This window comes from Sinocyclocheilus grahami, unplaced genomic scaffold (genome assembly GCF_001515645.1).
Source record: "Sinocyclocheilus grahami isolate Dianchi unplaced genomic scaffold, SAMN03320097.WGS_v1.1 scaffold138.1, whole genome shotgun sequence".
In the NCBI taxonomy this organism is placed as follows: domain Eukaryota; kingdom Metazoa; phylum Chordata; class Actinopteri; order Cypriniformes; family Cyprinidae; genus Sinocyclocheilus; species Sinocyclocheilus grahami.
The window spans coordinates 660,564-672,401 of record NW_015505317.1 but is presented as its reverse complement, the minus strand read 5'-3'; the positions used below and the strand labels follow the sequence as shown (position 1 = coordinate 672,401).

General features: G+C 33.8%; 1 protein-coding gene across 1 annotated transcript in view; it reads left to right on the top strand.

The window, feature by feature from the left end:
- The window catches only part of LOC107591196 (SH3-containing GRB2-like protein 3-interacting protein 1), a 104,741-nt gene that overhangs the window by 89,289 nt on the left and 3,614 nt on the right, over nt 1-11,838 (top strand). The window contains exons 21-26 of the mRNA XM_016280277.1: nt 1,822-1,881; nt 3,697-3,808; nt 8,850-9,005; nt 10,351-10,483; nt 10,748-10,950; nt 11,172-11,236. Of these exons, the coding sequence (XP_016135763.1) occupies nt 1,822-1,881; nt 3,697-3,808; nt 8,850-9,005; nt 10,351-10,483; nt 10,748-10,950; nt 11,172-11,236 (729 nt within the window). The remainder of the gene's footprint in view (nt 1-1,821; nt 1,882-3,696; nt 3,809-8,849; nt 9,006-10,350; nt 10,484-10,747; nt 10,951-11,171; nt 11,237-11,838) is intronic.

The window sequence follows — 11,838 nt, the reverse complement described above, 5'->3', positions numbered from 1 at the left end:
TGTGTTTATATATATATATATATATATATATATATATATATATATATATATATATATATATAAACATAAGATATATATATATATCTTCTGTTGCACTATTCCAGGACTTTCTGAGTTGAAGGGAACGCAGCATTAGAACATCAAATTTACAGTTCAAGATAACACATTGAGATGCTCAGCATTACTGTACAAATCACATCTTCTCATTGCTTAAGTGATCTTCATGTCATTCATAGTCCTGGTCCTGGTTTTGTCTGAAATTGGATCACCCCTCTCCAGCGCAGTAGAAGAAGCCCTCATTTACATTTCCCTCTTGTGTCACTCATTACTGCCCCCTTTTGCCCATCATCCCAACTGCAGCTACCTCCTCCCATTCACATATGAGACATGAAGAAATATACACGATATACTTTTCACAAAATGCAGGCTCTAGCTTCCTACATTCACATTGCACAGATGTTACCAAAATAACAAAAAACTTTTTCACCCAAAAATGAAATTCTGTCTTTTATTCACCCTCATGTTATTCTAAACCCATTTGCTGTTATTTCTTCCATGGAACAAATCACACTGAAATGAAATTATGAGAAATTATTATGAAAGCACCATAAAAATAGTCTGTATGACTTTTGTTATATTATCATTTGTGTGAGGAACAGACTAAAATGTAAATCACTATATGCTGATAATCTTCATCTCCAGCAAGGATCATTAACCTCAAGAATCACATCAGTGAAGAATACATTCATCAATAACAACTTACATTTCAGTCTGTTCCTCACACAAAGCTATTGTATGCCTACAAAAGACTTAGAATATAGTGCAAAATTCCTAAGGACTACTGCTGTGATACAAGTCACTTTAGATACCAACATCTTCTTAATGAATAAACGTAAATGTAACATAGTTGGCAGGATGTTGGCATTTAGAATTTTGGGGGGGAAATGAACAGCGTACAACCCGTATACTGTTATTTTATTTTATTTATTTATTAATGTTTTTCATCAAAAGGGTGTGACATCAAAACGTCAATGACAGAACTTTCCATTTTGGATTATTTGTTCCTTCAGAAGTTTAAGTATAAGCTGTTTAACGTCATCCTTGAATCTAAAGGCTTTAATTCGCAAGCAGCTCAAATCATCTCCAGCTTTCATCTGTCCTGATATTATACGTAAATAAATCAGAATTTTGAAATCTTTGTAAGAGCATAATTGTACTCTCTGAATCTCCCTAGATTTAAAAAATATCGCTTCTCAGCTGTCATTGCACATTAAAATAGAAGTTTGCACATGCATTGTTATTAATAGTAACTATAAATCTGAAGCTAATACACTCTAAAAAATGCTGGGTTAAGTATAACCCAGAGCTGGGTTAAAAAGGGACAAACCCAGCTATTGGGTTGTTTTGACAACAACCCAACCGCTGGGTCAAAACAACCCAATAGCTGGGTTTGTCCCTTTTTAACCCAGCACTGGGTTATACTTAACCCAGCATTTTTTAGAGTGTAGTAGCTGTATGTCACCTTATTTTCATACTTTGAGTCTTGCTTCAAATAAAATGACTGATAACTACACAAAGATTGAATTAGATTGATTTATTTTTTGCCCAGTGTGCTGTACAACATTTGTGAATGTTTCACATATCATAGTCATCTCTGTCTGAGGTGAATTGTGACCGTCTTTGACCTGTGCCCCTGGCCCCCATCACTGTGCCATATGATGGACCTGTGTGTGACTCACGCTACTGTCCTTCTCTCCCCCTTCTCCTTCCCTGCCTCTCCTCACTCCCCCCATCCTTATACCTCCTCCCCCTCCAACACAGAGACAGACCAGCCCTCCCTCGTGTGGTTTGACAGAGGCAAGTTTTATTTAACATTTGAAGGTAAGTTGGGGTTAATATCTAAGGACGTAGCGCGTTCACACTCAAGTCTCATCTGACATCTGACTTCCCCCTTTTTCTCACGCATTCATTCCTTCATCAAAACCAACTGTGACACATTTGTTTGTCCTCCACACATCTGCTTTGCTCTGTATACCTGCTTTGCCCTTTAATTGTTCATCTTACAGTCATTGGCAGGTTTTCTTTTCTTTCAAGGATCATATTCATCATATTTTTACCTTCGTCACTAATACTGTGTGATTTCTCGTTCTTGTTGTTTTGTGGCTCGTCTGCTTTGATCTCTTCATTTCGACTTTGGTCTTGGATCATGACACTATGATTCAGCTTCAAATGCATGCCATTGAAGCTGAGTGTTTTCTGTTTCAACTTCCTTTCTTTTTCTCTTCCATCTTTTGCATATATTACACTTATCCTTGATTGTTCTTATGAGTCCAAATTAATGGAATTGCATTCAAATTAAAAATTGAAACTAGAATAGAAAATGTGGAAAAGCCTACATTTTGTGTGTTTAAAAAGAAATAAAGTAAAAAATAAAGAAAAAGAATACAAGTTGCATCTGCTAGAAATGGTACTAGACCTGTTGTTGTATAATTTATGCTTACAATTTGAAAAAAAATAATTGTATTGTAACAATTAAATAATAATAATTGTTAATTATAAATAATATTATTGTTACGGTTTTGTGTAAAATCTGAAATTTTTCCAAACTTTGAAACAATGTCCATTTATTGTTCCTCAATATTACTCATAATCATTAAGGAACCGAAAGCATTGGAATTGGAATCTGCATTAGAATCATTAAATTCATTGGAATTCTCATCCCACTCACACAAAACCAGATTTAATATTCCTTAAAATCAATAAAAACTTTAATTAATACAGGTATACTTTGTGGTTTTAATGCCAATTTATTTACAAGTGTCTTTGCTACTTACTTGATCAAATTCAACCATATAAATAACTGCACATTTTTACTTTAGTTAAATGTCACACCTAAGTTTCTTTTTTATTATTATTATTTTTTATTATTATTCTTGAAACCAGAGTGTTGAACTTGTGTGTGCATGTTGTTGTATGGGCATCAATTTGTATTCCCCGCTAGTGAACTGCCCTTTGGGAACTAATGCTTGAGGTGAAATCGAATCATGATTGGCCTATTCAACATTAAAAATTTGAACAAGCTTGCTTAGAACAAGACAATACACTTTTACTGACCAAGTCCTAACAGTGTGGTCAAGCAAAGTAAACAGAAAATAGAGTCCATCTGAAGAAGGCATTGTTCTAGATTTTTGGTCTGGGTTTAAGTGCAAATTAGGGCTGCACGATAAATCGCATGCGATATTTAACGCGCATCTTATCAGTAAAGCCGGTTCTGTAATCAGCGGTAAATCTCCATCATTTGCGTGTTGCGCAAAAAATCGTGCGGATATGAACGTGGTTTTGCGCAGCTCGTCAGTGAACAACGGCTCTGTGTAGTTAATGCTGCTCAATGTGAAAGCACGCACGTGATGGAGATTTACCGCTGATTACAGAACCGGCTTTACTGATAAGATGCGCGTTAAATATCGCATGCGATTTATCGTGCAGCCCTAGTGCAAATGAAGAAATTTGTTTTGTCAGCTGCTGATTGTCTCAAACTATGAGATGTTTTGTTTGTCTATTTGTTTGTATTTCCATTTTTCCCATTCTTTGTCACCCATGTATTTGCCACTGTGTTGTATCTCAGCGACTGATCGAAATTGTGTTTTGTCTGTAAACACACTGTATCTGCGGGTGTGCGTGTTTTTGTTCTTTCAGGCTGTTCTCGAGGGCCCAGTCCCCTCACCATGGGGGCCCAGGATACACTGCCTGTTGCTGCAGCTTTCACAGAGACAGTTAATGCTTACTTCAAAGGAGCTGACCCCAATAAGTATGTGGCAATCTCAGAACAGCATATATATGGCCCCTTTTCATAGAAATACATATATTAAATGCTAATATTAAAACACACAATTATATATAAAGAGTGAAAGAACAGCATATATATATATATATATATATATATATATATATATATATATATAAGCATGCATCTGGTATTTTAAAATGCACATAGTGTATTTGTTGATTTTATGTAATTAAAAATGACATGTGCACCATTTTTAACGTTAAGACTGAATGTACCTGAAAATGTCAAATGGTGTAACTGCCTAAGAATGAGAAATATATTAAATATTTTATCCACCTAGATGGCATGTACGCATACTCATAGAAATAAATACATAATTTAGTCTAATGAGGTCTAAGACTAGACTAAATGTCTAGTCTACATTTAGTCATTTGGACTAGACTAGACATGATTTAGTCTAATCATCTCTAAATGTAAATTTTAATGCAATTTTTCAATATTTGGCAGGACATATGCTGAAGACACCTCTGTTTTCAAAATAATCTTTGACAAATTATGTAAAAATTGTTAAAAAACCATGTTATTACACTAAACTAGATGATTACATTTTATTCCACATTAATTTTCCTGTATATAATTATATTTTTAGGAAAAATACTGGTTACGCCAATTGACTCAAACCAGTTACACCACCTGACCATGTTGCTTCTACAGCCAAAGGCCATTGTTTGTTGAAGAAATTGACACTGAAAATCAAGCATGACAGTCAACAAATTCAGCTGAAGTGTTTTTTTTTTTTTCAATGCTGAAAACAACATCTGGCAACAAGAAATCATCATAGTGATGAACAGTGAAGTCATGTCTCGTATTGTAATTACAGTTAAGAAACAATATATGATACTAAGAAATTATCAGAGTGATGAACAGTGAACTCAAGTCTCGTGTTGTAATTTTAATTTTCGTATTGTAATTTTGTATTGTAATTTCGTATTGTATTGTGGCATCTATTGGGGGAAAAGGGGCTGTGTTATATCGTATTAATTATAAAATATTAGAATTTTAATGAATTGTATTTTACAGATATAAATTGTAATCTTTGGTCAACATTTCTTTTACCACTGAATTTATGTTCAAATGTAGACACCCACATCATTCTGCAACATTATTAAATCATGAATGTATATATTACATTATATTATATGATATTATATATTGCTTAAAGAGATAGTTCACCCAAAAATGTACTCACCCTCAAGCCATCCTAGGTATATATGACTTTCTTCTTTCAGACGAATACAGTCAGGTTTGTATTTAAAAATGTCCTGGCTCTCCTAAGCTTTATAATGGCAGTGAATGGGTGGTAATATTCAATAGAAAGGCCTCCTGAAGCGAATTGATGCATTTTTGTAAGGAAAATATCCATATTTAAAACTTTATAAACCGTAATCTCTAGATTCCGCTAATTGAAGTACACACATTCACGAGAGAGTGGCGTTCCAGCAGATGATGTAGGATGTAGTCGTAGCGTAAGCTCAGGTGAGAATATGCTAGTCTCGTGAGAACCAAGTTTTGTCATTTTGATTCTTTACATGTGTAATGATGTCCAGTGACTTGTTTGCATTATTTCTGCATTATTTTATTTATTTGTAAGACTTTTTTATGACTAAATTTGGTAATGGGAGAGTAAAAATATTTTTAAAACGTACACCGTTCAAACTAGGCTGCTTATGTTGAAGTGTTTGGGATGTGGCTTTTAATGATGAGACCTTTTTTGTAATCAGGCTCTCAAAAAGTATATAACAATTTGGATATAGATTTATCGGCCAACATATCGGTTATCGGCTTTCAAAAATAAAGAATAATCGGTTATCGGTATCGGCCAAAATTTTCATATCGGTGCATCCCTATTTACAACAAAGGAAAACCAGTCTCCTCTTGGCTTATATCGAAATCTTCCGACATTTTTCTTTACAAATCCTAGTTTTGTACTTTTTTCTACATGACCGGTGTTTTGTTTTGCTCTCTCCTCTGTGCTTCCATGTTCATCACCTCTCACCGAAGCTTATGCTGTGCCTACATCTTATATCATCTGCTGGAACGCCACTGGAACGCAAGGGTTACGATTAGAGATTACAGTTTATAAAGTTTTAAATATGGATATTTTTCCTACAAAAGCATATCGATTAACTTCAGGAGACCCCCCACCCCCCTCCCCCCGTGGAGCACTTTTTTATTGTAGATGGATGCAGTTTATTGGACTTCTGTTGGACTATTGAATATCACCACCCATTAACTGCCATTATAAAGCTTGGAACACCCAGGACATTTTTAAATAAAACTCAGATTGTGTTTGTCTGAAAGAAGAACATCATCTACACCTAGGATGGCTTGAGGGTGAGTAAATCATGGAGTCATTTTTATTTTTGCGTGAACTATCCGTTTAAATTTTTAAGTTAATGGAATAGAAATATGCATTAAAGCTAAACATTTCAAAAACACTAAAGTTGTGCAATATAATTATTTTATCCTAGACTTACAGAACTTTAATAATAAAGTTGTAGATAAAGCACCACTTTCTCAAAAAATATAACATTGAACACTTGAAAATAGTTCCAAATAGTAGGTTAGTTTATATTGATTCTTTAATCAGCATCATAAACTAGTGATATTTGACTAAATTGGCCCCAAACAGAAAGGCTTGTAATAGGAGGACATTTCAATTTAAAATCAGATTTAACAGGCATTATCATGGACACCTATGTGAGCACATGGCCTTGGTGGGAATTTCAAAAGTAATTTTTAAAGTTAATACATACCATTTGACATGTATACCTAAGAATACCTGACCAGACCCTAAGTAATAATAAATAAATAATACATAACATACATTTTAAACATTATTTTATATAATTTAATAATAATACTATTTTAAATGAATATAACATTAAAATTATTTGATGTATTATATTTAAATTTATTATGCTAATATTCAGTTTCTACAGAGAAATAAGCATAAATATTTTCATTTGCATTTATTCATTTCAGCTGTATCTGAAGGTCACTTGAATGTATTTATTTCTCTGTAGAAACTGAGTCATAGCAAAATATATATGTATGCATACAGTGCCTTCCACTAATATTGGCACCCTTGGTAAATATGAGCAAAGGTGGCTATGAAAATAAATTTGCATCATTTATTATTTTGATCTTGCATTCAAAAAATTCTAAATTATCATTGAAGTAAAACAATGGAAAGTGGGGGGAAAATCTCATTATGAAATAAATGTTTTTTTCTAGTTCGTGTTGGCCACAATTATTGGCACCCAATTATTGCAACGTCTTTTTCACAAGATAACAGCTCTGAGTTTTCTCCTATAATGCCTGATGAGTTTGGAGAACACCTGAAAAGAGGTTAGAGATCATTCCTTCATACAGAATCTCTCCATATCCTTCAGATTCCCAGCTCCATGCTTCTTCTCTTCAGTTCACCCCACTCATTTTCTGTAGGGTTCAGATCAGGGAACTGGGACGGCCATGGCAGAAGCTTCCTTTTCTGCTCAGTGACCCATTTTTGTGTTGATTTTGATGTTTGTTTTGGATCATTGTCCTGATGGAAGATCCAACCAAGACCCATTATAAGATTTCTAACAGAGGCAGTCATTTTTTATCTGTTGGTATTTGATAGAATCCATGGTGCCATGTATCTGAACAAGATATCCAGGACCTCTGGCAGAAAAAAATATTAAATATCCAGCAGTATATTTAACCATGGACATGGGGTACTTTTTATCCCTGTTTGCACCAAACCCATCTGGTGGGTTTACTGCCAATAAGCTCTTTTTTTAGTTTCATCTGACCATAGAAGCCAGTCCCATTTGAAGTTCCAGTCGTGTCTGACAGCTGAATATGCTGGAGTTTGTTTTTAGATGAGCGAGAAGGATTTTTCTTGAAACCCTCCCGAACAACATGTGGTGATGTATGGGCTGCTTGATATTTATTTATTTATTTATTTTAGACTTTCTGACCCCAAGACTCAACTCATTTCTGCAATTCTCCAGCTGTGATCCTTGGAGAGTCTTTGGCCACTCAAACTCTCCTCCTCACTGTGCATTAGGATGATATAGGCACACGTCCTCTTCCAGGCAGATCTGTAACATCTTTAATTGATTGGAACTTCTTAATTATTGTCCTGATGGTGGAAATGGGGATTTTCGATGCTTTAGCTGTTTTCTTACAGCTATTTTCTATTTTGGGATCAGAACTATATTCCTTGATTTTACTCCTTATGATGGACGATTAAGGGAATTTGGCCTTTGTGTTCCTCATATTTATAATCCTGTGGTAGATCATGGAAGTCATGGCTGGACAATTTCATGCTCCTAGTCACCCTGGTGTGCTAAAAAAAAATTAAATATGAATGGGAATATACTTCAGAGATATTTTACTCATAAGAATTTCTAGGAGTGCCAATAATTATGGCCAACATGCATTGGAGAAAAACAATTATTTCATAATGTGAGTTTCCTCCCACTTTTAATTGTTTTACTTCAATGTAAGGTTAGAATTTTTTGAATGAAAGATCAAAAATGAATTATGCTGATTTATTTTCACAGCTGCCATTGCTATATATAGACAGTGCCCTCCACTATTATTGGCACCCTTGGTAAAGGGTGGCTGTGAAAATAAATCTGCATTATTCATATTTGTTTTAGTTTTTTATCTTTCAATTAAAAAAAACTCAAAATTACAACCTTCATATAGAATGTGTTTTTTCTTTGAAAAACTCAAGACATGGGCACTGGAATGAGAAAAAAAAGCCAGGTCTTGTGATGCATTTTTAAAAAAGTTTAACTTCTTTTAACTTGAACGTCTGCTTTTTAGAACACCAAACATGTCCATCTAGCAGGTGTTTACATAGAAAGACAATGGAAAAAGTAGTGCAGTGAAAAGGAAAAAACTTGTTCTGTGTGAATAGCCCTTATGAAATGTTTTATTGGTCACTGTGTTTCTACACACAACAGACCTTTACTTATGTACGTGTATAATAATGTCACTTTCTAAGGTGTGTGGTGAAGATCACTGGAGAGATGGTGTTGTCCTTCCCAGCAGGCATCACACGGCATTTTGCAAATAACCCCTCACCTGCTGTGCTAACCTTCAGCATAACCAACTACAGTCGTCTGGAACACGTCCTTCCTAACCCTCAGTTACTGTGCTGGTAATAACATTCATCTAACATCAACTACAACAGAACCTTCACAGACCATAAACTCCATCATATTTATTGACTAGTGATAATTATATATTTCCTCATTAGTCACACAAATTAAGCAGCAGCCATCAAATATATTATCAATTATTGCTTATGCACTTTCATAATTGGTTATGGAAGGAGAGTTAATACTTCAGTATAGCTTAGCACATCCTCTCAGTGTGAGATCTCACTTCAGAATCACTCCGTACTGTCAGCTGAGGGTGACTCACATACTGTATCACTAATCACATGTGATCTCCTCACTTTTGGAGGAGTAGTGTGTCATTGTCTTTTTTTCTGAGGGGTCATTTACTGATCTTGCAAAAGCATTCTTGGCTATATACACTACCGTTCAAAGGTTTGGGGTTTAATGCAAAGTATTATATGCTCACCTAGGCTGCAATTATTTGATCAGAAATACTGTAATATGGTAATAAATGGTAATATTTTGAATCATTTTAAATATTTAAAAATGTAATTGATTTCTGTAATGGCAAAGCTGAATTTTCCTCAGCCATTATGCTAATCTTCAGTGCCACATGACAGAAATCGTTCTAATATGCTGATTTGCTGCTCAGGAAACATTTCTTTTTATCAATGTTGAAAACAGTTGTGCTGCTAAATTTTTTTTAGGATTCTTTGATGAATTGACTGGTCAAAATAACTATTTATTTGGAAATTTAAAAAAAACTAGCAAATGTCTTTACTGTCATTTTTGATCCGTTTAATGCATAATTTCTGAATAAAGAAATTTAAAAAACATTGACCCCAAACCTTTGAAGGGTGTTCAGTAGGGCTGCACGATTATGACAAAAATCATAATCATCGATTATTCGAAATCGAAATTGTAATTGCAATTATCACAATTTACATTGAATAATGTTTATACCATTGTGTGAAGCAACTGCATGCCATATTTTTATATGAAAATAAACAAGCTGAAAACACTCTTAACTGAAAAACTTTTAGTGCTTTTCTATAGCAGTAAGCCTCAAATGTAAACTATACATCGGATTGGTTTCTTCTTTAAATGATAAAAAAGTAATAATATAAATGGTATTATAGTGTTATACTAAAATTAAAACAATGGAAAATCCCTTAAGATAACGTGTAGAAAGAAAAAAAAGCATCTTAAGCACACAGAATAACATAAGTGGACTTTGAACGATTATGTAATTGTGGCATCCATAATTGTAATCGCGATTAGAAATTCGATTAATTGTGCAGCCCTAGTGTACAGGAAAAACAGATAATAGCTAATTAGTTGAGTATGATTTGCAGATTGAATGCACTTTCAATTTTCCTACAGTGACACCACGCAGCCCAATCCAAACTCAAAGGAGTTCTGGGTGAATATGCCGAACCTGATGACCCATTTAAAGAAGGTGGCGGAGCAGAAACCACAAGCAACTTACTACAATGTAGACATAAGAGTACTTGAAGTCATTAGATTTTAGAAAATCTAGAACTGGTATTTACTTCATATCTTACGTAAGTGGTTCTCAATTGGTTTTGCTTCAGGACCCAGATTTGACCTTGGACATCAAGTAGTGACCTTGTAAAGTTCTGAAATTGTTAATTTGACGAAATAAAAAATGTAATTTAAAACAAACGAATAATAAAACTAACGTTTACTATTTCATACCATTTTGTTTTTACAAGAATGAAGCTATGCCATTAATACTTCATTACCAAATTTGCCTCAGGTGTTACAGAAGGGTCTACAGTCCACTCCTCTAAATCTAGCAGTGAGCTGGAGGTGTGAGCCCACCAGTACTGATCTGAGGATAGACTACAAATACAACGGTGGTGCCATGACCACTCCTGTCACACTCAACAATGTTCAGTTCCTCATCCCTGTGGACGGAGGCGTCAGCAAACTGCAGGCTGTGCTTCCTCCAGCTGCCTGGTGAGAGATGGACTGGATTCTTCTATTAATTTACTACTAGTCTTCAAAAATATAAGTGTCATTGTGAAAATAAAGCATTGTGATTGTACTAGATTGCGAGTTTGAAAAAATGATACTATGACTTGTACTAGATGTGGAGAAAGAGCATTTTGACAGATCAACAACAACATTCTTTTCTTTCTTTGTAGATAATATAATATTTTTTATTGCTATGTTTATAGGAATGCGGACCAGCAGAGAATCTTATGGAAGATTCCAGATATTTCTCAGAAGGCTGAGAATGGAGGTCAGATTCATGGTTCATTCTTGTGTGTGTGTATATATATATATATATATATATATATATATATATATATATATATATATATATATATATACACTGTTGTTCAAAAGTTTGGGATCTGAAAGATTTTTTTTACTTAGTCTTTAAAAGAAGTTTCTTATGCTCTGCAAGGCTTCATTTATGTGATCAAAAATAAAAACAGTAATATTTTTAATATTGTAAAACATATTATTACAATATAAAATAAATAGTGCTGTCAAACGATTAATCGCAATGATTCACGATTAATCGCATCCAAAATAAAAGTTTTTGTTTGCATAATATATGTGTGTATACTATGTATGTTTATGTATATATATATAAATACACACACATGTATGTATATATTTAAGAAAAATATGTTACCAGTGTGTAAAATGTAAAAATGTTACATTTATATATTAAATATATTTATATATGATATAATTTATATGAATATAAATATAAACATGTAAATATTTTCTCAATATATGCTGTATGTGTCTTTATATATACATCATAAATATACACAGTACACACACATATATTATGTAAACAAAAACTTTTATTTTGGATGCGATTAATCG